The sequence below is a fragment of the Ciconia boyciana genome, chromosome 1 (assembly GCF_034638445.1).
Source record: "Ciconia boyciana chromosome 1, ASM3463844v1, whole genome shotgun sequence".
In the NCBI taxonomy this organism is placed as follows: domain Eukaryota; kingdom Metazoa; phylum Chordata; class Aves; order Ciconiiformes; family Ciconiidae; genus Ciconia; species Ciconia boyciana.
The window spans coordinates 201,730,640-201,757,645 of record NC_132934.1 but is presented as its reverse complement, the minus strand read 5'-3'; the positions used below and the strand labels follow the sequence as shown (position 1 = coordinate 201,757,645).

Sequence of the window (27,006 nt, the reverse complement as noted above, 5' to 3'; positions counted from 1 at the left end):
TTTTTTTGCTAGTGGCAGATGATGTAAATTTGCAAAAGATTGTGACTCGAAAGTTTCATAGTGGACGCTGGGGAAAAACCTGTTTACAGGGAGGGTAGTGCTGATGTGAAATAGATTACCCAGAGAGGTTGAATCTCCCTGCTTGGAGGTTTTTGAGACTTAGATGGACAAAGCCTCAGCTGACCTGATCTAGTGTTTGTGATAGTACCACTTTGTGTGGGAAATTGGCCTAGGGATCTCCAAATATCTCTTTCCACCTACCTTTCCATCTCTTCCCTAAAAAAGCATACTCCGTTTTGGTTCCTTCCTCCAGTCTTTCTACTTCTAGAGTTAGACCTTGAAGTTTTCAGTCACTAGGAGATGAGCAGATAGCAGGCAGTAGCTAAATCTGGCACTGAAAAAAATGACTGTGCCACCTGCTCGTTCTTCCAGAACTCATGTCTTAGCACTGCACTACTGCTACATATATTTTCTTTCTTTAAATAGTTGCATTTTTCCCAGTGAAATTATACAAAACTTACATAAAGGTCCCAGTTGACAGATGTAAAGCAAAGAAACAGCTAAAATTAGAAGAGGTAAAAATAGAGGTTGGGAAGCTGTCTGAATGATCTTATAAGCAACAAATTTATGCTGAATTCTGCCAGTTAGGGTCTGCTCCATTTATTAGGTCAGACTGTAGCTCAAACAGAGTTCATAGAAAAGAAAAAGGTGTCATGATGAAAAACATGCATTTAAAATTTTATTGAAGTCTGTCAAAAGTCGACATGTCTTTAAAATTGGTTGATATGGCCAGGATGTTTGGATCTGGCCCTGTGCAGAAGGGCCAGGTCCACTGTTTGAGCCTCAAGAGAGGAACACAGATTATTTATGAACTTTGAAGATAATTTATGTAGAAGCTTATCAGAAATGTGCAACTGTATGATGCACTGAATAGTTGGTGAAAGGACTTTTGATGTCATAGTGTTGCATCACAAAAAGGAATTTTCTGGTAAGTGTATTTGTGGGGGAATTCCATCCAGTTCCCTCTGTTGCTGGTGAATGCAGAGTTCATCCGTAGCACGGCAGAAAAGACAGGTTGCTGTATTTAAGTTCTCTTTTAAGGAGTTGCCATATGGACACAGGTCAGGAATAAGCTCAGGGTCATACTTTGCTGCATGCTGGCTTCTCTGTGCGAATGTGTTTGTTCATAAAAAGGCTGGATAGCCATTGCTCTTCTGAGAGTGGTCTACTTTGCCATGGGATGAAAGCACTTTATGGGTAGTCAGTGAGGAGTCATTGCGAGTTCACGCTCTAGTTTACCCTATAGTGTTTTTCAATGTCTCCATTCTCATAATTGGTAATGCTAGTGATACTGAAAACATTCAGAAAACACCTAAATGTAGACAAAGACTGAGAGATCTGTGCAGGTAATATTAGTGACTTCTGATCCACCAACTAAAAAACCAATTCTGTTAATTAGCTCTGCTTAAAAAGAAGTTGACATAATACTTACAGTGGATTATTACAAATCCATGAGAATAGTTTTCCAGGTGCTAAAGAAAATCTGCTGTATTGTTTTTTCTGATAGGCATTTGAAAGACAATTCCCTGTATAATTCATTAGGCATTGCATTTCAAAAACAGTCTTTGGTTGAAATTGTTCATATTTTTACAGATCGCTAATTGCATTTGACTGTCAGACACTGAGTGAATTAAACTCCTAGAAGGCTTCTTGGTAGGAACACAAAAGAGTATTAAAAAGATTAATACAGCCTGCATATGTAATAGTGTTTGGTGGTTTGGTTTTTTTTTTCTATGAGACAATTCATAGTAGCATCAAAATATTTCAGACTTCTGGAAGGATAACCCTTTGTTTGACTGCCTAGGAGATATGTAACAAAATATCACCTCACCTGTTAAAAGATGGTTAAAAGAATATTAGTATGTATAAATTACTGTGTAATCCAAGGCTCTGATCTGTCTCAATAAGCACGTATCAACTTAATGCAAGGATCAGTTTGTGACCATCTGAGACCTATATTCTTCTAGAAGCTTTCCTTATGTTAAAATCTGTGAATATAAGGATGGATTTCTGTCTTAAAGGATGTGGTTTCTGCTTCCTATTTTTAACTTTTGATGTTAGCAAGAGGAATCAGAAAAATTTTGTTCAGATCTGGTTTCTGATAGTCAGAACAAAGGTAATGGCTGACTCAATAGCCCGTTGTTCACTTATGGATAACGCCTAGTAAAGTCTTTGCCAGATTGTGAACAGTATGCCAGTTTTGGAGCAGGTCTGTTTTCAAGCAATTGAATTGTTATTTCTAAATAATAAATGGTAAAGATGTCAAAAGGCTCTGTTGTAGTATTTTTCTCTAGTTTTATTTCCAGAAGTTGTTACTGTCTTAGGGGAAATTCCTAGTGTCTGAACTTGCCTAAGTGCAGTTGTTGTGGGAAGAGCTTCAGTGAACCAGATGACACTGAAGATGGCAAACAAAAAGGAAGTTTAAGCATGTCAAAATATAAAATATTGTAATATTGTCCAAGTTGAAATACCTTGCAAATATTAATTGATGTAGTGGCACTTCTGGCACGGTACTGCTTGTAAATACTGTTGCTCTGGATGTGATACTCACTGGGTGGTACCAGAGTTTAAAAATTATAACCGGTTGCCTCAGATTTTCTGTACTCTGTAATCTCAATTACTTGAAACTGTACTCAGAGCAGGTGTTTTAATCTCTCTTTCCCTATTACATATATTATCAGATGACAAAAAAGCTGAAATGTTTAATCCCTAGATTATTTTTGCATGTTGGTAGGTGATTTCTTGTTGATGTTGAAAACCTGAGCGCTCTGGAAAGATTTGTTTCTTCATTTGTTGTGACTTCCCCTGTTTGAATTCAGCTCCAGTTGAAAAGAATGCAAAACGATTGGGTCTACGGAATAGCGCTTTGTTGAAATAAAGAGAAAGCATAATTGTAAAGCAAGCAGTTTGATGCAAATGTATTTAGTTGGAGGTGTTGCTGTAGCCTCCAGCCATCCAAATGTTGTCCTGAATATTTTTGAATAAATTAAACATCTTTTTTGCATATGTCTTTATGGCATCTGCATTAATCATAACTGCCCTAAGAGTTGCATGCTGGCAACAGTTTTTAATTTATTTTTCTTAAATGGGGAGTTCATAAAAAAGCTACTCTATAGTGCATGTCTTTAAGTATTGCAACATTATAAATGAAATTATACATCAACTAATTCATGTAGCTACCTCTTGGGTGAGACACTGTGGACTTTCTAGGAGGAAAACTTGTACCTAACACCATCTGAGCAGAGAATTGACTAGGCTACATGATGGCTGACTAAGAATTAAGATTTTTTTTTTAAGGTGAAGTAAAATATCTTTCCATTTGAATTTTTTTTTTTTTTTTTTTTGAGTCTTAAATTACAGGCCATTTAATAGTGATGACTTAGAGTGCAGCCACAAACATTTGAACAACTAAAGGGGGCAAGTCTCATATGTCCACTGTGCTTTCAAAAAAATGGTTGGAAGCACAGCCTCTCTCAGATATTCCAGATGAGTTCAGTAATTTGAATTTATAGTTTTCTTCTCATCTCCCAGTAAGGAGACTGAAATGAAGAAAATGACTGTGATTTTTTGTAAATTCAACACATTTGCAAGTAGCCCATCATTTGTCAGATTTTACCTTGTCTTCTAGGAATGTAGCTAATTGTTTTCTTTAAACAAGTCAGTGTAACTATTGTTTGCATTAAAGTGACACCTTTATTTTATGGAACCGGCCTACTTGTTTAGGAAAACGAGTGCTAAATTTGAACAGCTTGTGACAAAGCCATGACAAATTTGTTTGATCCTAAAGATGTCTGCTAGTATTTTTTAAGTAACTCTGAATAACTGCATATTCTACTAATTAACATTTATAATGAGGATTTATTTTAAAAGCCTATACTTATTCAGGTAATTAGCTAAGAACAATTGAGCCTAGTCTTCTTTTGAGCATCATCTAAGCTAGGATTAAAGGTAGGGCACTACAGATAACAATTTTTAAAAATTTTACAGGCAAAGCAACACTACTTGAATAGGCACAGAGTAAACGGAGTTAAATTCTAGGCTTCTCTGTGAGCTGTAACCCGGTCAGTGTGACGCACGCTAAAATACAGGTGCTTTGCCTTGACTAGATTTTAGAAGTTGTTCAGATTGGAAATCTGATCAGCTATGTGTTGTATCTGATTGTTGATATGCCTGTTCTAGCACTTAAAAATGTCTTTGAGATCCTGAAATGCTGCAAGAAGCTACTGTTGTTACAAGCTAATGGCAATTGGATGCATGCAATCAGGATTAGCTTCATCTAGGAGAACATGGGCACATGACCGTCATATTTTGGAACACATGACTGCATTTTATGCTTTCACTTAAGAGCAGATTAAAGCAAATACGCCCGTTTCCCCTGAGCCAATCCTAATTGGAAATTGGCTGCTTTCTGCTCATAACTTATCTTGTGAACGTTAATTACTGATGGAGAGATGTCAGTTCGTTTAATTGAGTTGGTAGATATTGAACTAATCTTCTGAAGTAAAATTGCTGCTGACCATCTCTGTAGGAGTGCTAGACTGTGCAGTAGTATAAAGAAAGCTCACCTATTGACTGAAGGTAACTGAAGTGATTGCTATTCTTCTGCACTGGACCATAGGGGATCCCATCTTACTGTGGTTCTGGGCAGCTTCAAATAGAGTAAAGCATTCTGTGAAAATAATTTGTTTGTTGAAAAGGTTGTTTACCTCTGGTTGGAAGTACTCCTGGAGAAATAAGCATGGCTGATTTAAATTAGAGTGGATAATAAACTTAGTTTTGTTTCTTAGGTGTGAATTCATTGACATAATCAGTCTTTCAGCACTTCCAGTGTAGCCTACTGGATTTTCTTTTGTATACTTGCATTAAATATTATAAATTCCTGACTATAGGAAAACATCTAATTGGTGTAGCTATGCAAATGTTCTCTAAATACCTGGTATATGACAGAGTAAATTGCTGCTCTTATTAATAGACTAAACAGAAATTAGTTGAAATGAAAAGAATAATAGAACAGGTAATTAAAAGCAATAAAGTAATATTGAAAATGTCATATACCAACACACATTATTTTTGTAAAATGGACAAGCAAATTAGTAATGATAACTTTGGAGAGGTTAGCGAAACATTTGTTAAACTACAAAAGCATGAAAGGGCTCAGTATATGTGCAGCTCACTTCTTGTTAGCCAGTTATTTTTCTTCAACATCTGGAAAATTCATCTGGTCAGTGTGCAGGGGAGGAGGGAACGTCAGGCTTCCGTATGGCATCTGTGAGGGACTAGTATGCTGTTCATAGGCCGTGATTTTTGAAACGGTGTGAACCTCACTTGACCCTCTCTCACCAATGCTTGATATTATTCTTAGCAGTCCCAGTCTGTGTGTGCGTACCTGCATTGAGCAATTCCTGTTTAATGCTTTGTTTGTAAAAGAGAGAAAAATGATGGGTGTTAGGTTTGTCTCAAAAATGTGTATGACCTGCTGAAAAATGCATATATAGTATTCTTCTTTATGAACTGTATTGTAAATATATATATACATTTTAAAATCACAGTATAAATAAGGTACAGAGAGTTGAACATTCACACAGGATAACACTATTGCTGCACTCAAATTACCATTCAGTTAAAAAAAAATAAAGTCAGCATCCTCTCAGTGTTGGAAAAGTTCCAGAATTAACTACTCTCAACTACATTTTGTACAAATGTGCCATGATGACTTTTATTTTTTCCTCTAAAATGCCAGTTTTACCCATCTGTAGAATTATTCTGTTTAGGCCATTCATTTAACTCTTTTGCACCTTTTGAATAAACCAGAGATTTAAGACTGATCAGCTGAAACCTTTTCAGACTTACTACAGCATATGCAATACATTGGTTCTTGCCATTCTACCTATATTGGAAAGAAAATAAAATTCATAAATAAGGTACCTGCAAGTGGAGCACTTCAGAGAATCTCCATTTCAGTTTCGTCTTTATTCTGCCTCAGCTTAATGAGCCACATTTGTTCAAATTCAGAGATGTCAGTAGAGCAGCAGCAAGAACATTTTGGCACAGTAGTTCTTGTATGTCTTGCAGTCAGTGGCTCTATTTAGCATGCAGGAGGTTTATTGTTGTTCACTTCTCATTCTTTCCAAACGCTATGGAATATAATTTGGTGCATCTTCATTTCCAAATAAGTGTTCTTTAACAAAATGAAAGTGACTACAGCGTGCATTATGCAAGACATATCAAAAGCACTGAATACATTGAAAAGGTGAGGAGGAAAAGGAAGATAAAGTTAAGAGCAAATTTGACAAACTGGTTGTCCAAAATTCTCTCCAGGAAAATTCTAGATTGCAATTCTGGATATTTCACATTTGCAAAATGAAATTAATTGATCTTGAAAATGCAGTACACTGCATGCCTGCGATAAAATGAATTTAACGACATTTTAGCAATGAAGCACAAACAGTTAAGACAGAACCAAAACAGCTTTCCAATATTTGAATTTCTTCTTATGCTAATTATTTGATGGTAGTTCTCAGTTTATCTGTACATGTCTTTAAAGCATTTTACCTCCTCTTATTTGTGCTGTTTACGTATATGCAGCATTTAATCAGCATGTGCACACAATCTGTTTGTCATAGGAATGATGTAGTCAAGAAATACTATGAAAAGACTCATCTTTCAGGTTATTTTCTGCACAAAATCTTGACTTCTCGGAAACTTGTAATAAATGTTGTATATTTTGTTTGTCTGTGACTGTCATCTGTGCAAGATGCTTGTTTGCACAACTCAATGCACACAAAAAGTGTTGGAAATTCTTTCTTACCAGTACATGGCCATGCCCAACCTCTGGCTACCTACTGGTCTGAAAAGCAAGAGGAAATACACATGTACAATGAGAATTTTCTGGTAGTACAGATTACATCAGATATTTAAAAAAAAGACAGTTTAAAGCACAATTTGTGCTGAATTAGTACTGAAACATCAGGAGGTGCTGCATTCTAGCTGTCTGATTTTTGGGAAGAGGAGTGAGGTTGGTCAGCTAAGTCAGAAGGTGCTCAGATAAATTAGAAGTCATTAGTTTTCTCTTGGATACTAAGTAGGTTTCTCTCCAGCAGGAAAATAGCTTTCTGGTCTTTCAATAAAGCCATTTTTCTGAGAGAGAGTTACCTTCACCTTCTACTTAATACTGGTTAGCCAGTAAATCTATGTTTGTGCATTTGATTGGTATCGAAGAGGAAGTGATGCAGAATTTGTAAATATAAACATGCTGATTCCAAGGAATTTCAGTTTGGGCTGTTCTGAGAAGGTATTTATCCAGGTGAAAAGGTGAATGCTGTAGTGCTAGGCTCTATTAATAAAAACGATTTCTTGGCAAATGTAGAAAGAGTAACCTTTGAAGAAAAGCATTGTAATGGTTAAAAAAAACCAAAACAAAACCAAAACTAAAACCAAAACAAAGCCAACCACAAAACCACCCCTCTTTTGTGTCACAGTGTCAGTATACCATTCTCATAGGTTTCCTGAAGCTCAAAATACTGATTCCTTTAAGCTGGGCTTCCCTTGTTGTTCGAGAAATACTATCTGGTGGTTTTGGTAATTTGGTGTGCTAGTTATTCTAGTTTCATTTCTTGCTTGAGACTCATTTGAAAGTGTTCATTTTGCGAGTGGAATATTTAGAGGGACAACACTTGATAAATTTGCTGCTGTCTTTTGTTGGGTGAGAGGTCCTTCATGCTCACAAGGCTGAGGTCCTGGATTTAACAGGCATTGCCAGCTTCTGTCTAGCAAAAATGCAAGCACTTTTAACGTGTGACCATGCGCAAGCTGACAGAGCGTGTAATGCTCAGTCAGAACTGCATGGTGTTCGTGCATGTGGTATTCATGGGTTAAGTGATAGGACTCCATAGCTACAAGGTGAATTGCTTGTCAGAGAAAATGCAGTGGGGAAGACCTGGGAACACGAGTGGGATTAGCCTGCTGAAAGGGTTTCTCCTGCCTGCGATAGGAGAGGAACCACCTTTCTCTTGGCAGTGTCTGCCTTCACAGCAGAAGTGTCTGAGGTGAACCTGAACCAGCTGTGGATTACACCACAACCCATGGCACAATCTGGAATCAAGGTGGCGTGGCTTTCATACGCAGGGCAGTAAACTGATACCTTACAGGGCTGCTGCCATGCAGTTCTGCTGTCTCTGCTCTGGGAGACGCAGCTTCCGAGAGAAAGGAAACATTTAGGGCAGCTAGGACTTTAGCCTTCTGAGCTTCATCTAGGTACATCTTTGTGTTTCTTATTTGTGATAGTAGGGAGTTACGAAGATTCTCTAAATGTGATATATCCTGTGGAAAAATACAGAGAGAGAGAGACCTCATCTGCTTAGTGGCGAGAGATCCTCAGTACAAAAAGACAGGAATTGTGGAATCTGAGGGTTAGTCTGATGCATCAGAGATGCCAAGAGACTCTTTGTTTTTATTTTTTGATAATTCACTTCCTGACAAAAAAGTAATCCATGCCCTGTATCATCTGACGATCTCATTATCAGCCTGTCGTCACAGGAAGTAGTATTTGGGGTGCTACCCTCAAAGAGGTAGATGATGTTCAGCAGTGATGCCTCTTCGGCACAACTGTGAAGAGCAGTTATGGAACAGTGACTTGAATGATGAAGTGCCTTTAAGAAAAGGCATTTACAAATAACTTTTTAATCTCTTTTTAGTTATGCATCATGTATTAAACATGATTCTGTGCCTATTTAATAAAAATAGACTTAATACAAAAAGCAAGTTTAATTAAAACTCATAACTGGAGATGTCAGAATGATGATCACAGGTCTGAATGTACCTCTTTCTAAATTTAGTTATATATTCTGAATTTCATGATGGATATTATGTACTCAGTGCTTTGGGAAGTCATGCATAATGTAACAAGGATTTTCACTTAACAGTACCTCTAGCGAATGTTCTCTGTGCTAATATTGTATGCCAAGTAGAATGTGATATAACAAATGATTTCTTTATTTTCAATAGGTCATTAAATTTTATCCTCAAAATTTTGTGAAACTGCAAGAACTTAAAAAAGAAGCGTAACACATTTAAGTTACATGCATGAGGAGATAGGTTTGTGGATGCAATTAAATCACAACTGAATTTTATAATCAGGTGGCTCTACTGAGGCAGAAATTATTTTAGTTACTCCATAAAGCTGAAATCCTAAACTTGTCTGTTGCAAAGAATAGTAGTCCTGAAGAAAGCAAAAATATTATTTTCAAGATAAAATACTCCCTGTGCAAAGATAGGTGACTTACGTGAAGAGGACCAGGCACTTAGGGTCCACCATTTCTCAAATGGAGAAATACTGCTATGTTTCTAAAATTATAATACTGTTTAATGTTGTTTTAAAGTCACAGTTTGTTTGTTTGTTTGTCTTTGTTCAACGTAACAGATGAAAAAGGTTTCTAAGCAAAAAAAAAAAAAAAAGATTGGTTCGCATCTATCATTTTAAGTATTAGGTCAAGAATTGAAGAATTATGTAAATCTAAATCATTGCATGACAGGTAGTGGAGAAAGGAGCAACTGAATGTAACTTTTATGTATGTGGTATGTTATGGTTGCTGGTTTTGGATTTTTGTTGAGATTGAAATGGTAAACACCAATGACTGCTAATTGATCCTTTATGTGGCTTTGTAGGTTCTCAGACCCAAATAAATCTTGAGGGGGGGTTCTAGGAGGTACCAGTATGGCCACAGGAAACCCTGTATGTCCCTTCAGCAGTTTAGGAAAGATTTTTACACATTTATTTCTGCCAGTGGTAAAACATTTATATCAATCTGAGTTTGGTTGGGTTGGTTTGTTTGTTTGTTTATTTTTCTGAAGAAGTGATTTGCATTAAAAACAGAAATTATGGGTTGAAGTGTCATCCTACAGTCTGATGCATTGGGTGGATCATTGTTGGGATCCTGTAGGGACCTCAGAGATGCAGTAAAGGGTGTGTGTCCTTCTTCGGTAGCTTGCCAGGAGTGTGTAGCTTAGCACACTGAGGTCTGTGCCTGTGAGTTGGGTGTTCCAGTGGTGGGATATAACCAAGAGCACCAGAACCTCATGGTAGCCTGGATCCTAGGGCTGCTCGCAGTTTTCAAATTTGAGTGTATGGCACAGAAACCAAACTGTCTGTGAAGGTTTTGTTAACGCTACAACTGCATGATTTAAATTTGTTCAATATGAAAACAAATAATGTGGAGCTTCCTCTGTTATTTGTTTTATATATTTTATGCTTTGTCAAGGCTCCCAGTGCTCCATGACGACTGGAGGGGGTGGACAGTGCTGCCTCGAGCAGGGGAGCCCAACTGAAGTGGGTGGCTGACGCGGACCTCTGATGGGGCACTGCTCAGCAGCAGTTCTCCTCTCCCACACTCTGCTGGCGCACTTTGCTTCTCTCTCCGTCTCCAGTTGCTACGTTTCTCCTCATACATGAGAATGTGAGCACTTGTCGGACTGATCAGTCCGTCTATCTTTGTCGGCTGGTTGGAAGCCAAACCAGCTGGGAGATGTGTTTGTTTTCTGAACTGGTGATCCATTCAGAAAGTAGGCTTGCAGAGTCTTTTTGTCCTTGAGCAGGACAAGCAACAGCTCTGCATCTCAGTTTTCAGCAGGCTAAAAAAGTGTTCTTCAAACCTGTATCCAGGCTGGTGAGCTTATGCATTAGTTGATGTGACCTAGAGGAGAGAAATTAAGGAAGTGGGTCAAATACTTGAAAAGTAAATGAGCAATCTGTTCTCAAACTGGTGCAAAACGTAGCCCGTTTCTAACAGGGAAATTCAGTATAGACTCTAGAAATACATTGCAATGGTGAGATTATCTAAATACTGGAATAAATTTGTGAGGAGACTGCAGGATTCTCATTACCAAAGGCTTCAAAACCAAAGGTAGGAATGATGGAATTGTACCTTATTCACTGGGGAGGGGGATGGAATTGGTGGCCACTAGCCCTGTTTTTCTGGAAGTCTTTATGTTTTCTGTTGACACAGCTGCATTGCGGCATGTGTCAGAGAGGCTTCTGTGTCAGGATTGGAGATGTCCCAGCTAGGAAGGCAAGAGACACAGTTTTGGGATTTTTGGGACATGGCCATTCACTGGGTTTTTCCCTCTGTCAGAGAGCACTTAACAGTATTTGTCTGTGGGTATTGAAATTATCAATATAGTGAGATTTAACCAGTCATGCAGTTGCTGTCAGTCTCAAGAAGTTATTGTTAACAGCAGTTCAGCTAGTTCATGTCTTTGAGCTTCTTACGGCAAATCTGAAATCTGGAATTAATTAATTTTCTTAATTTAAAACAAGAAAAGGTTCCGGAGGATGAAGATATAATGCAGAATTAGAGCCTAAACTTTACAGAATAACACTGTATGAACTCATGAATATTACATGGTGTCAGGCTTATGTTTTACTTGGTGTATTTATTTTTATTTGTAGTGAAGATAGTGCTTTTCATCAATGTGACCTATAGAGAAAGTGTGTCATGGAGCTGTACTAAATTCTTTTGCTGGTGGAAGTCTATTAGGGTAATAAAAGCTTACACCTTTATATCAGTTGTGGCCAATGTATTAATGAGAACTGGCAATATGTCTACTCACTCAGGGCCAGTAGATCTTGTTTTCAGTTTGCTGTTTCTGTTTCCAGTATTTACTAACGTATTGCAAATCATAATTGCAAGCAGATTGTATAACGCCAAAAAGTCAGTAGAGCAAATGAGCTGTTTGCACTGGCGTTCATAATGAGTAGTAAAGTTAGGCTAAAATTACTTTTCCTGACAGCTTTCTAAGCATGCTATGATTTATTTTTAAAGCAATGAGATTAACATTTATCCTTCTTGTTCTCCCTTTTCTTGACATTTTGCATGTATGTTGCAAGTATTTGGGGGAATGGGGTATGGGGCATCTTATTATTAAGAACATGATAGCTAAAAATCAACAGCTCAGTAAAAAGACCAAAACAGTTATTTAAATACATATTTTAATTGGTTAGATACATTATTTGCTTTTTGAGAACTTAAACATGGTAGGTAAAATGAAGGTATTAAGAAATTATCTATGAAAAAATTTACTAGAATAACCTAAAAATAAACAATTCAAGAAATAAACTTGCTGATAAAGTTTCAGGTAGTGATGTGATTTAGAGAACAGTCATTAACTGGGAAAGTTAACTGTGTTTTCATAACAAGTTGTATCCTTTCCTGCCTCTGAATTAATATTTTCTACATTTAGATGTATTTGATAAGTTCAATTCAATGTGCAGTTAGAGGTTGAAAAAAACATATTAGGATTTGAGGAACTGGATATGTGTGTTTATTTTTACTGTCCTCTTTCAGTCTGTGAATGCAAATTAGGTTTGAGGCTGTTAGCCATACCAAAATCTCATAAGACAGGATGCTCAGAAGTAGTAAATTTTGTTAGCAACAGAATATGTATACCTTCATAAATGTTAAATTTACAGTACAGCACCTGCTTGGATGAACTTAATTTTTCTTCCATGTATCTGCTGTATTTAAGATGGTTCTACTTAAACTATTAATTAGTACCTTTCAAATAATATACGTAAGATCTGTGTTTTAGAAAATAATTAAAATTCTGGTTGAAATCTGTTTCAATTTCAGATGGACTAAGAGTCAACTTGACACTAACCATGATTAAAAATTGAATCGTAATCACTTGGCAAATAGGTAATGGCTCTTTCATCATTTGCTAATGTCATTACGGAAAAGAAAAATGGAAAAGGAAAAATTGGGAGTTTAAGTAGTTAGCATAAAATAGTACAAAATTTTGTGTAAAGTCCAGTGTAAAACAACCATGCTTCAGAATACTGAAATAAAAACAAAAGTAGCAGTGGGTGCTTGCATAAACCACTGTGTGAATTAAAAGTTTGCTGATTTTAATCAGCATTATAATTAGTGGTTTAAAGCACCGATTTAAATTGATCCACCCCGATTTTGTTATCTCTGATTCCTTGAGAAACAAATGTAAAATAGCATTGTTTTGGTACAGTGTGAAAAGTTCAAGTTTGCACCTGCCTGTGCAATGTTAATAACATTATGTCTAGCCATACTGAAGTTTGATCGCTCAGACAGTTTTACCAAAATGTAATTTTCTGGGAGTCCGATAGAGCCATGTTTCACAAAAGCTATTCCCACAAGAGCTAAATGCCAAGGTAATCAATCATACAGTGTACTGTATCCTGTTGTTATGGATATAATACATTATTTATGCAGTATAAAAATTTTTCAGATGTTGTTGAACTGGCAACCGAATGAACACCTGTAAGGTATAATATGTCCTTAGCTGAAAATTGCAATTTCCTGGGTTGAGATTTGTAAAGATGCCTTCAATGCTTACAGCATGTTTGAGACTGATTTGCTGCAAGTATGGACTTTTGGGGAATAGCGAGAAGTCAGTTAGAAATCTATAATATGCTAATTACACCTAGAGATGAGTGCCAGATCTTCTACTCTTAGTATTTGTATACCACTTGTATTTCAATTACTAAAACCAAAAATTGTTACTCAGTCACTGGAAATAGGGTAAAACATTTTGGCAGCAGTACAAGACCCAAAGACTGTTTGAGGTAGAACAGTGTGGGTTCCTCAATGAGCCATTGCATATGATCACCACTGATATATTTAATGAATATAATTAGGCACAAGCTTAGGCTTTTGATGGAAAGTTGTCTCAACTTTCAATTTTCCCCTCACTGCATTGTTTCAAACATTTTGTTCTTGTGCTGAGAATGAGATGATAGCCTTCTTCACCAGACTCATTTAATAACCTGCAATATTTGTACGAGAAGCCCTAAAAGACTGATAGAAAACAGTATAGCAGTGGAGAAAAAACTGCTTCCATAGATGGCTACATACTGAAATGAGGGAAACCTTCTTCCTTTCTCCCTGTTGGATCTGGCAGTTCTTTCTAGTTGGTTAGCAGGAAAATCTGCAGTCGTACCTGCCGAGTAGTTTTCAAACTGTGATCTTGTTACGATCCTTGGCTGAAGAGGTCTGCAGCTCAGGGACTTTCAGGGGTAAAGCACAGCACTGCTGTACTTACGATCCCTTGATAGATTTTTATTACTGTTACCTACCTTCCTACTTTTTGAGCCCATGTAAACTCTTAACACCTTCTGTATTCTTTGGCAAAACATTCTTGACTTTGCCACTTGCCACGTGAAGAGGTGCCTTTGGGTGTTTAACCACGCATTCCCTAGTTCTGTTTCCTGTTGTTGATTTAATTCCTCTGTACGTGCTGCTAGCTCTTCTCCCTCTTCACTGTTTTTCTACCTCCTTCTCAATCGGCTCCAGTGCCGTTCTCGTGCCTTCTTACTCTTCCCCTTCCTACTCTCCCATTTTTTAAATAGCTTCAGTCAGCTCTTCTCTCCACCATGGTTCCCTTTGCCATCTCTCTGTCACCTCCATCAGATCTTCTCTTGGTAGTCTTCCTCTCTGTGGCCCTCTCACCTTTGCCTTACGGTTCTTCCCTGTTCATCTTTGATTCCCACTTCTGCACTGGCCTTTCGTACTTTTCAAGCTGCCACATTTCTTCATGCCCTTATATTCGTTTGCACAGGTAGACATGTTTCAGTTCTACTCAATAGACATCATCCATCCTGTTCTTTAGCAACTGCTCTCTGATTTCCCTCTTACACAGCTCCTCCTCTCTGAGAGCCCTGACGTTAATCAGCCTTCCTCTCACTTGTTGGTTTTTCACTTGGCCTTTCCATATCTGCTCCAATTTTTAGGGGGTTTGCAAACGTGACCACCTTCTGTTCTGGTGTCTGTCTTCTCTAGTAGTTCCTCCTTCATAATTTCACAAATTTCATAGTCTTTGGTCTCCTCCTATGACAATGTTTTGCACAGCTCTGCCTTTTGCTTTTTTCCTCCTCTTACCTGTGGAGAAATCCTGTCCATGAATACAAATTCATACCTGTACTAATGAGTCTTATCTCAGTCTCTCTACTCCAGCTGTCCAAATACTTTAATTTCTGTCCAAATTAAAATCTTAGCTGACGTTTCATGGATTAGGCAATTCTCAATAAAAAAGTTCAGCCTTCTTTGCTATCTTCTTTCATGGTCACTGTGAGTATTACCATTATCTCTCACTTTAGCCTCTGCCTTAGTATTGCCATGGTCACTTTCTGGTGCTTATCTAAATCCTTCTTAATCCTCCTTTTGTCCCTTCATTTTCCACAGATGACAAATTATGTGCTCTCTTTATCCTGAAGAGAACGCTTCTGTAGCTTCTTCCTGTACTAACATTCCCCAGCCCTATTGCACACGTGATGTTACATTTTATTTCAGTTCCCTGAGTAACACGAACTCTCAGCAATTATTATTAATTTTTTTTTTTTGCTTTGAAGTTGCTTTACGTTATTTTAGACCTGAAAATTTGTGTTTCTTTCAATTAGTTGGTCTAAAAGATCTTGCCTCATATAAATCTTCCTTGTTCTTCCTACTTTGCATTTCTAAGACATACCTTCCCCATTCGTTCACATAGATAAAATTGTTATCAAGGGATATTATGATTTTCTGTCTTGACTTCTGCAGTGTCTTCTCTGCCTTCTTTTAAGAATGCCATTTTGCTCCATTAGTACCTATTCAACATGCTGCTGCTGCTGTCACTTCTCTTCATGTGTCTCCACAGGCCCTTAACTTTCAGCACCCTTCATGGCCTCTCATCTATCAATTGCTATCAAGACTTAGGTCTCACTGGTTGTTGCCCACTTGCTTATTTTTCAAACACCACCTTGATGGTTTTTTTTGGCCTCAGCTTTTCCTCTCACTTAACAAAAGCTGCTGGTGGATGGCTGCCAGCCTACCTCAGAAGCTTTTTCAGTTTCTTCATCCAGGATCCCCTTTGCAGCAATGCCTGTGGAAATACGAGAGGGCAGGTCTCCTGCTGTGTCATGCCCATTGCTCATAATCTTCCCCAGGCAGCTTGCTTCCTTGTCCTTCACCAGGCTGTATTCGGCTGTTCTCTCGTGTCTTGTACTTAACCCTTACGCGCTTTGGGCCAGGAGTTGTCTGTTGCAAAATTTTGTAAAAAGGGATTCATGGCTTGGGAAGGTGGATTCGACAACAACAACAACAACAAAAATAAATGAGTCTGCAAGTGTGCAGCATCAGTCAGGCGCTTACTGATTTACTGGTTACTTGTTTGCGTATTTGAACAAATGTGAATCTATTGCTGCTGATAAATAGATCCTGAATGAAGGCAGACAAGGCCTTATTCTCACAGCAAGCAGTTGAGTCAGTGCCGTGAGCAGCAATGCTACTTCTGGGTTTCTTTTCCTCACTTCTGTATGTAGAAGCACAGGTAGCAGTTAAAATAACTCACTGTGAGGAGTTAATTTGATTCATATTTTTCTCTGTGTAAATGTGCTATTTTACATAGGTATTTTGTACAAGCATTTAGAGTATGTGACTTAAGCAGTACAGTGAAAACATGAAAGTCTTGTCGTAGGACAAGTGCTTAAATGCCAATGTTGCTGTTTCTCCTGTACCGAATACAAATCAGTAGTTTCAAGAAAAAGAGCAGAACTAACCAGTTTACAGAATGACATGACTTACGAGGTTTCCATTCTGATTATTTCATGTCAGTGCTGCTGTTGATCTGTTTATTCTTGAAAAATACACGTCCCTAAACAAAGAGTGGTCTTTGCTCCCAGTCTCTGCTGTGAGTAGCGGTGGCGGTGGGACACCTCTGCTGTGTCATGGCAGAGGATGCAGTTTCTTCAGGCTCGTTCAAAAGTGCCAGAAGGCGATACAGAGAAAATTCTCTTGTGTAGGCACTGTCTCTGAGGACATATGCTGAGGTTCCCTGGAGAAGACTGATGTGTTGAAATGTTTGAACACAGAGACTACTTTGGAGAATTACTTTCTGTATTTGAGCTGACAGCCATGACTGCTGTGAACCTAAAAGTGGAGAGAAAGAGGGAGTGTAAAGAGATAGTCCAAGGATTATGTGTGGAGAATGTAAGTTTAAAAACAGTGTTCTGCATTGTCTTTTACTGGGTTTTTTGAGAGGGCCTTAGACTTTTGGACATGTCTGTTGGCATGTTTAATTCTCCCAGACCTTTTTACTAATTTTTTGTGTAAGGCACAGCAAATAAAGCCCAATTTTTTTTCCTGTGCTATTTGCTCACTTGCAAGCAAAATGATACCTGACAACCTAGCATTAGAAAGATTTCAAAATAAAAATTGTTTAGACTTTTCTGGTTTGAAACCTTTGCATTATTAAATGATTTAAATAAATTTTGTTTCAGATGGGGATTTAGTGTGCGTGGTAGCATCTCTGTGTAGCTGCTGGCATGGCAGGCACGGGAACCTTTATACTTTGCCAGAGATGAAGCTACTACTCTGTTAACTCAAATGCCGGAGACTTTGTTTATGGTACTAAAGATCCTAGGTTTGATCTTTTGTGGCAAATAAAACAACTGTGTGCTCATGCCCATATTTCATTACACCGGAACTATTAGCTTGGACTCCTGTGAAATTTGTGTACAAGCAATCTCTAAAATCAAGAATATATGCAGTAGGTTAAACTCTTCTGTTTGTCAGAATTTATTATATTCCAGTGTATATTTTGCTTCCAGTGCTAACCATCTTTTAAATTGTATTTTCATGTCTGTAACATGAATTATATTTAAGTTAACAGTATAGTTGTTTTATCCTGACCTTTCCCACCAGAATTACATTAGTTTGCCCTTTTGCTAAAATCACATTGATAATTGTGGCTAGTAACAACTTGAAAAATCTTGTATTTACAAAAAGTATTCCACATGTGTCTTATAAGAGCAAATAAAAAAATGACAAGCATAAGGTCTAGTTGTGAGATGTACCCATTATAATTCAAATGCAGATAGGAGCAAATACACTTAAAAAAAAAAGTCTTTGTGTAGATTTAGAAGTTCTCAGCATGTCATTTTGAGGTAGATGAGTTTGTAATTGTAAATTTACCAAATTGTATTATCTTTCTCTATATGCATTCATTATGTTACTATTAATTCTGGTATGGACAATAAGTACTTTGTAGAGATCAAGTCTACAGATAAAACATATACTTACTACTATGAAAACAACAGAAGCTTTACTAATATAAAAAAGCCAGAAGTGAATGTGTGGAAATTTCTATGATTTTTGTGTTTTCAATGGTTCTGAACTGTGCTTGTGGCAGGAGCCATTTCCAGCACAAATTGCTTTGCTATAGTTACACAGCAAACATTTGAATGTCAGTATATATGCATCAGCGTGTGTTAGTTTGGAACACAGGCTTACCCATTCACTGACCATAGAATGTGGGGCGTTTAGGAATGCCAAGAAAAAAGATTAAGTATTTTCATGTGCATTATTTGAGACCACTGGTAAAAGCAAGATTCTGCTGGCTAAACTACGCTAATTGTATTATTTAAGATGTCAAATTGCTTAAAAAGAAATAAAGAATGACTGGATGAAATTGAACCTTGTGTGACTGCTAGTGATTGGGAAGGGTGAACCCTTTGAAGATGAAGCTAAGAGTTATCTGTCCCTTCTACTGAAAACCAAGAATGATACTCTATGAAGTGGTGTGAAAACCAGGAGCTATGGCTAGCTCCTCCCAGACCTGAAGATCAATTAGATCATCTTAGTGCAAAGACTATGTCTGAGTAACCTGCAACCTTGGTTTCTCCAATTTTTGGTTACCAGCCTTTCTGGCCAGACCCATGGAACTTGTCCAGTCCTTCTGAACTAGTTGACCCTGTTTGTGTCCACATCATCTCCTTTCTGTGGTGTTCCTTGAATGCATCTGTGTGCTTCAGACCAAGAGAACAAAATCCTGCAACGACAACCTGTTCTCTGCTGTTCCCACCCTTTTGTTTATCACTTCCTACTTGTCCATAAGAAGAAACAAGCCTAGGAGGAGTTGCAAAACCAATTGTGGAATGGATGTGTATGTCACCTATTAGAATTAATGTTCAATGTTGATGCAGATGACAAAGGGTAGATGGCAACAGGAAGAAAGCTTGCATGACTTGGTCACAGTTCATGAAGGTTAACCTTAAACACCACTGCACACATCTTAGAAATGTGGTTGAAAGGTGGCCTTTCCCCCCTTAGCTTGCAGGATCCTTCTGTCAGTGGAAATTATGCTTTCCGTGTTTGGATTTGAAGGCTATTGATGAGCGTTAGATGGTAGGGAGTGTAGTTGTCCAATTTCGGCATGGTTTAGGTAGCTCTTTGGATGTCAGATCAGCACTTGGTTCACTCCACTGGCTCCCAGTCAGTTTTCAGTATCGTCTAAGGCTTTGGTCTTGATCTTCAAAGCAACTGTTGGATCAAACACCCCAGCTACATCAAAGGCTATGTTTCTATTTGTGAACTGCCAGAATAGCTGTATTCCTCTGGGGCAATGTAGATGATGAAATATCAGAGAAACCATGCATCAGCTGGGGACACAGTGTTGTGAGTTGGGGGTACAGGCTATGAAAATAAACCTGCAAGGCAATCAGGTGAATCCAGACTAAGATGTTTTAAAGGAAATGCTACAAAACCTCTCTGTTTGTGAATGTGTTCCATCATAAACATGATGCAGGAACAACTCCCATTTTTATCTGAGAAATAATTGTCAAAAAGAAGAAAATGAATAAAATTTGGAATGCTGTCGGATCATGAAAGGGATTATATTTTAAAATATCCTTTTATATGAGCCGTAATATGCTAATTTTAAAAAAGTTGTAGGGTAACCTCCTAGCAGTATTTAAAGCTTACCTTTTCTTAGCATTAAAATCACAAACACCGCTTACTGGGAGAGGCCATATTATTAGCAAAAGCTAAAGGGTGGCATAGCTCAAAAGAAACTGAACATTGTAGAAGTATGACTGTTGATGGGCTCAAATCAAGTCTTATCAACTTCTAAACAAACCTTAAAGGTTTTGTTTTTAGCTGATCAGAAATATTCCCCCACTGTGCTTTATAAAGTCCTATGGGCAGAGTTGATAGTGCCAAAACAATTCTTTCTCCCCCTTCAACCTGGTTGGTAGGAACTGATAAATTGCTTAAAGAGTTGAACATAAAAATTGCAACTCCAGACAATTTAATTGGATAAAAAAATAAATACCTATTAAATCAGATATAAATTAAGTACCATAATAAATATGTATTCTATAAATTAAATCTTGGAAAATACAACTTTTTTTTTGTGTATGTGCAGGTTTTCATGGTGTGTTTTTTCAATTCTCCCTTTTTATCTCGTGGTAATAAATAATTTTCACCTGAATGCCTAATGCCTGGTAGAAATGAGACATCATTCTGCTCTTTTGAACATTTCAGTCCCTTGAGTGTCTGTTTTCTTAAAAAGGTACATAAATGAATTCATTTTAAGCTTCTCGTAGCCTACCTAACACATTTACCTGAGCTCCACCAGCCATTCAGCCTTCTTTACGAAGAGAGGAAGTTGTCATTATGTCTTCTAACAAAGACAACTAGAAGTTGTATTGGAGGTATTCTGTCAGGGAGCAGGCCAAAAGCTCTAGAGGAACCTGCCCTGTTTGGCTCATCTGGTGTGTGTTTCCAAAATGACTACAATAAGGTAGAGGGTGATCATGTTGACTTGGTACAGTGTGGAGGGTTGAAGGCAACAAGGTTTCCAAAACCTCCAGCACAGAAATTTTTCTGAATTTTTCTAAAATGTTGAGTTTGCATAAGAAGAATCTACTTATGCCTCAGAAGGAGACTATGTGAATGCAGAAATGTTTTCGTCTCAATGCCATGTTCAAACTGAAAGTCTTCGTGCAAAGTTTCTGTGGAACTAGATTGCAAAATACATGGGCCAACCTGTCTGGTATAAAAAAAGAGAGAACTTGTAACCCCTGAGCAGAATGAAAATAGCAAGGTGAGTGCCACTGAATGCTGTTCTCCTGACCGGCCTGATTTGATGTCTGAATGGGTTTACTTCCACAGCTGAACTTTGTAATAAATACATGCTCCAAAGCACATCGTCGCTAACCTTAGACATAAACTGCAGGCGGTCAAAATCTGTTCTTCAGTTAATCTCTTCTTTGATAGCGATTGCTTTAGGAAGGATCTAATCCTGAGTCTGTAAATTGCATCCTATTTGTATCTGAAGAATTTTTACAAGTGTTATCTTGAGCTATGGTTTGACTTTTTTTTCTCCAGCTCTTGTGGTGAGTCATGTGGAGTTAAGTCACAAGATTTCTTCTTCCTGACTGGCTGATAGAAACTTGAAGCAAGAGGAGAAAAATAATGCGTTTCTGTTGTTCAGCTGTGTGTGATAAATGTTCATGTTCAAGTTCTTAACAATTCCAGGGCCTTATGAATATTTTAATGAATATGTAACAGGTGATACTCATAAGAAATATGACCTCATGATTCCTGATGAATTAGAGAGGCATCTTTGCCAATTATTTCTTTTGTTATAGTAAGCATTACCTTGAACACATCTCTGCAGATTTTCTGCTGGAAAAAATGAATATGAATGTGTAACAAAAGCAAAGGTTTGGTCTCTGTATGTGTAATTGTCTTATGTGTGCATATATAAATGGCAAAACTTAGGAAACAATGCAATCTCAACATTTTACTGAGATAACTGAGAATATGAATGAACAGCCCAAGTCTTAAAAGATGACTGCCAATAAATGTTAGTGTTACAGAACTCTGTTGCATAGTGTTACACGTACTTTGTTCCATACAACAGCTTTGTACTCTTTTTCTTTTTTTTTTTTTAATTTTTTAAAAAAATATAATTGCTACGCACCAGTTGTATTGACAGAATAGATGCAATGGGAGGGAAAAGTAAAGAGCAAATACTTAATGCTTAAAAGAAATTGAAATAACCTATAATTTATATGTGGAGTGCTTTTCAAATATGGAAATTCATTAACAAAAAGGTGACCTTCAAAATACTTTGCTGTTGAGTTAGTAGTGCTCTGTAATATTGTACTAAAAGATGAGCTAGCAGACATTTTTTGTAAGCAAAAAAATACTTAAAAAAACCCAAAAAAAACCCAACTTTGTTGTGAAGTAGCACCTGAAGTTCCTGGTAACCAACATGCTTTTCAGTCAGTGGTTATGTTACCTTAGGCAGTTTACAGTGCTGCTGAATCTGGCAATGCTTTTAGTGATTTTGTACGCCTAGCTATACAATTACCTTTACTAGTATTTCAAACTAGTCAAGAACAAAATGTATGTTTAGTATGTTTTTCTTCTGCCTTCTGATTGCAAATCTGGCTTTTAGCCCTTTCTTCTGCTTGCTTTCAGTGCACTGCAAAAGTGTCACTGGACAAACAATAAGGGACTCTTGCAGTGGTGACTAATTTTACCCTTCACCAGCTCATTTCCTTTCACTCCCTCTATATGCAGATATAAAAGGGACCTTTGGTATGGTTTTTGGTTTTGTTTTTTATTTATTTATTTATCTTTATTGTGGTGAGGTGTGTGCACATAAGGACAGTGTTCTTTTAAAACCTGGAGATAGATGGAAATGGTGAAAAATCAGAACAAAAATTAACTTTAAATATTTAGTGATGTGAAGTTATTTGTAGAATGAAGGATCATTTAAATGAGTACTGTTTTGGAAGCTCAGCTGCGTGCATGTTGATTAGATATATAAACAAAAGATAGTGCTGTCTTTAATTATAGTTTCTTTGCATTTGGTTTTGCTTTTCAGCATAAATATGCATGGATCTAGGGTTCGCGTTGCTTCAAAATGCCTGTAAGCTTTTTGTGTGCATTTTTGTGTGCATATACAATCGCATATGCCCTCCAATCCGTCTGCTTTCTTCGTGCCTGTTAGCAAAAGTTTACAAAAGTGGTACCATCAGTTCAGGACTGCACGGAGCAGAACCGATATCTGCAAAAGCAGTCAGCTTTGTTATATTATCCAAGACTTTAATGGAGCAGCATCTTCTGTGCCCTCTTTGTTAAGGAATTAGTGAGGCTTTCCCGCACCCTGGGGGAACTTGCCAATGCCAGCAGCCCGTCCCGAGATGTGCTGCGGGGACGGAGGGAAGCTGACCCCCAGAGAGGAGAGATGAGAGGGTCTGGGAGGGAGCCCGAGGAACATGCATCACTTGTGGTGGGTGGATGAAACTCCCTTAGAGCAGTTAATTCAGCTTAAGCAGCATTTTGGTTTATAACTGCAAGGACACACGGATGAGTTTTAAATCAGAGTATTTCATGAAATACACTTTACAGCAGTGATTAATGTGTCCACAAGTTTGTATGTCTTTACCAGTGTGTTTCTGAGAGACAGTAAAGCTTCGTATTACTTAAACGCGTGCTCTCGGATGACTGTTGACTAGTTGCTGCCCAAATCTCTCTTAGATTTGGTAGCTTTAAGATGACGATATTGGGAAGGTAGAATTTGAACGTAAATCCTTGTGCTTCCTTTTTGAATAATATTTATTCAACCTTTAACAAACAGCCTTGGAGGAGAGCACTGATGATGACAGAAACAATTCCGTTTTCCTGGCTATAATAGCAGTGGCCTTTGACTGCAGTTGAGGGTGATGGTTTTTGTTACGACATCCCTATTAATGGGGTTGTAGCAAGTAACATGGACTTGTTTGCTTGTCTTGTAACTCTCAGTTTGTCACCTGGCAGGTTGAAGAGGAAACAGTGGCCTTTCTTGCTCACAGTGGAAGTGAAGAAGAGTTTGATCCAAGTACTCTTCCAGATCCTGATAAATACAAAGATTCTGATGAAGAGCAGGATTCAGAAAGCGAAGACAGCTATAGGTATGTACGCATCTTCCACGTTAATTTTGAAATGTTCATGTTTTTTAGAAACTGTTCTGTTTAGATGTTAGGAACTCATTTTACAGTCATCCTCTCGCTCCCAGGACTTCGTATTTAAGTTTGTGAGGTGTGTGCTGAACAGAAATCTGTGCTAAACTCTATTATTTTCTTTTGTGAAGCTGTATAAGAAAGATTTTTGAGTCAGTGTTGAAGGGATTTTGGTGAGACTGTTCCACATGCAAAAATCTTGACTAATTCCTTGGAGGTTTCATGCGTTTCAGAAATACATTTCTCTGCTGTCACATTATAGGTTCTGTTTGAAAGGAAAAACGTTGAAGTCATTTGAGGATTTGGATGAGCCCTCTATACCTGTGCTATATTAAATAAATTTGTGCATGGTGAAACTTGATAAGTTGTATGATTCAGTGTTGCTCAGACTCTTCAAAACTACAAATGAAGTAGAATCTGAGTTAGACGTAAATATATAATAAAATTAACAATGTTAAACTTTTGTTCTTAATGTAAAACAGTGGTTTTAATTATTTAAACCAGAAGATTTTGTTTCTTGTAGTTTGACAGAAAAGCACAGGGTGGGGATGAGGATCTGTAGTTGCTGGCAGCATACTGCATTTCTTCAGCACATGCCGCAGGAAGACTGAGGGATACTGCATGAAGTCCTGTGAGGTTTTTGTCGTTGGCTTCTCTGCACCAAGAAGTCCGTCTGTGTGTTTCTGACAAACAGCCTATCGTGTAACAGATTCAGAAACGTGATCTTGACACTTAAATGAGAGTATAGATCTTTATTTCTCTCTTCTAGATGTCTAGGTTCATAAATCTCTTGCTTTTCATGTCTGAATCAGCTAAATCCTAGTGACTAGATTGTCCCTAGCCCCGTGTCACTGCACGTTGTGGGGCCAGTATGTAGGACTGAGTGTTGGGAGATGGATTTAAAGACTGGATAGCCCTAAGTTAACAGGCTGGTGACCATGTCCCTTGCAGCCCGTTCACCAGTGTGTTTAGGTCAGTGTGTCAGGTCAATAGAACTGACAACGATGGCAGAAGTGCATTGCTTTTTGTGAGCAGCAGTAAATTGCTCCTTCTCTGTGCAAGGGGGAGAAAGAGGGTAACTATAAGTCAATTAGAGTTCCTTCTGGTTTTTCACTTCCCTAAGCTGATTCAGTATCTCCATGCCATGTAAAATGAATGAAAAATGTCAATGTGTAAAATGTCAATACAGCTTCATAAAAACAAGCAGAAAATGAGACCCATCATTCTTAAACAAGATTCTTCCAGTTCCTTCTGTATTTATGACTGCTTGACTCAGCCCATCAGCTTTTGGTGGGGGAAGTGGCATAATTTGTTAAAGTTCTCTTTTAATAAAGTTTAAGATTCGGTATTTATTGGGGAAGGCTATATAAGAGGATTTGTAGGTTGCTTTTCATGTTACTGGAGTTGAAATGTATCTGTCCATATTTGATAAATGGATCCTCTAGTGGTATTCATATATTGCTTGTAGTGGAACCAAGTTAATATGATGAAACTTTATTCTCAGCTTCCTCCAGGTAACATCAGTAATATAGTTAATATTGTCTTTTTAATATATGAGATTCTGATGAGTAAAACCTGGCTATAAGGCAGAGATTTGAGCTAGAGGATCCTGTAAAACACCATTTTGTTGAAAGGGGCCATCTCTGTTTGGTCTAATATTAACTATGAGAGAAGGACCAGAAGAAAAGTGTATTTAGCAATTCTGCATTTATGTAGGACATTAACGGAGGTGCCAAGAGAAGTATTTCAGGATACTAATGATTCTCCATCTGCGACCATAGCAGTGGCGGTTCTGTCATTTTGCCTTTGAGAGCAAATTCTGAGCCGACTTTTGTAGTAATGCTTTGCTGGAGGTAACAAAGTAGAGAGGGAATCTTGATAGTTATTGGTAGTTTGTTTCTTGGAAGGAGTAAAGCCAAGAGTTTATTGAGAAAGTCTGAAGTAAAGCTTTGGTAAGTGGTTAGAGACTGAGCAACACTTGTCTTGTTTATTGGTGTGTATGTATGTTGCTGCTGAAGGACAGATTCCTGGAATCCATTAAGCTGATGGACAACTGAGCTGGTGGGAAGGAGTTACCAGCAAGCGAGTATAGGAAACCTAGTGTCACAACACTACCTATTAAATATTTAATTACCTCAGGCGTTTCGTAATTACTGCTAAATTTTGCATACTTCCTGCAGGAAAAAGGTAGTGGTTTATTGCCGCATTTCTTAAACAAGATTTTGCATTATTTCAGCTTGTAGCATTAGGTAGGCTTAGCTAGACTTAGCTATCTTGACAATGTTTTGTAGCATAACTACTTAATAAATATTTTGAGGAAGTTATGGGGTCAGTCAGTTTAAAATTGGGAATTTTGTCTCGTTTACTTGACACCAAGCTGAGTGGTGCAGTTGACATGCCAGCAGGACGAGATGTCATCCAGAGGGACCTGGACAAGCTGGAGAAGTGAGCCGGTGTGAACCTCATGAGGTTCAACAAGGCCAAGTGCAGGGTCCTACACCTGGGTCGGGGCAGTCCTCAGTTTCAATACAGGCTGGGGAATGATGTGATCGAGAGTAGCCCTGTGGAAAAGGACTTGGGGGTACTGGTGGATGAAAAGCTGGACATGAGCCGGCAATGTGCGCTCGCAGCCCAGAAAGCCAACCGTATCCTGGGCTGCATCAAAAGAAGCGTGGCCAGCAGGTCGAGGGAGGTGGTTCTGCCCCTCTGCTCTGCTCTGGTGAGACCCCACCTGGAGTACTGCGTCCAGCTCTGGAGCCCTCAGCACAAGAAGGACGTGGAGCTGTTGGAGTGGGTTTGGAGGAGGGCCACAAAAATGATCCGAGGGCTGGAGCACCTCTCCTACAAGGACAGGCTGAGAGAGTTGGGGTTGTTCAGCCTGGAGAAGAGAAGGCTGCGGGGAGACCTTATAGCAGCCTTCCAGTACTTAAAGGGGGACTATAGGAAAGACGGGGACAGACTTTTTAGCAAGGCCTGTTGTGACAGGACAAGGAGTAATGGTTTTAAACTAAGGGAGGGCAGATTTAGACTGGATTTAAGAAAGAAATTTTTTACAATGAGGGTGGTGAGGCACTGGAACTGGTTGCCCAGAGAGGTAGTGGAGGCCCCATCCCTGGAAACGTTCAAGGTCAGGCTGGACGGGGCTCTGAGCAACC

At 38.2% G+C, this 27,006-nt stretch overlaps 1 protein-coding gene across 1 annotated transcript in view; it reads left to right on the top strand.

The window, feature by feature from the left end:
* DDX10 (DEAD-box helicase 10) overlaps nt 1-27,006 on the top strand; it is a 197,456-nt gene that overhangs the window by 160,869 nt on the left and 9,581 nt on the right. Inside the window, exon 17 of the mRNA XM_072850575.1 lies at nt 23,670-23,803. Coding sequence (XP_072706676.1) covers nt 23,670-23,803 — 134 coding nt within the window. The remainder of the gene's footprint in view (nt 1-23,669; nt 23,804-27,006) is intronic.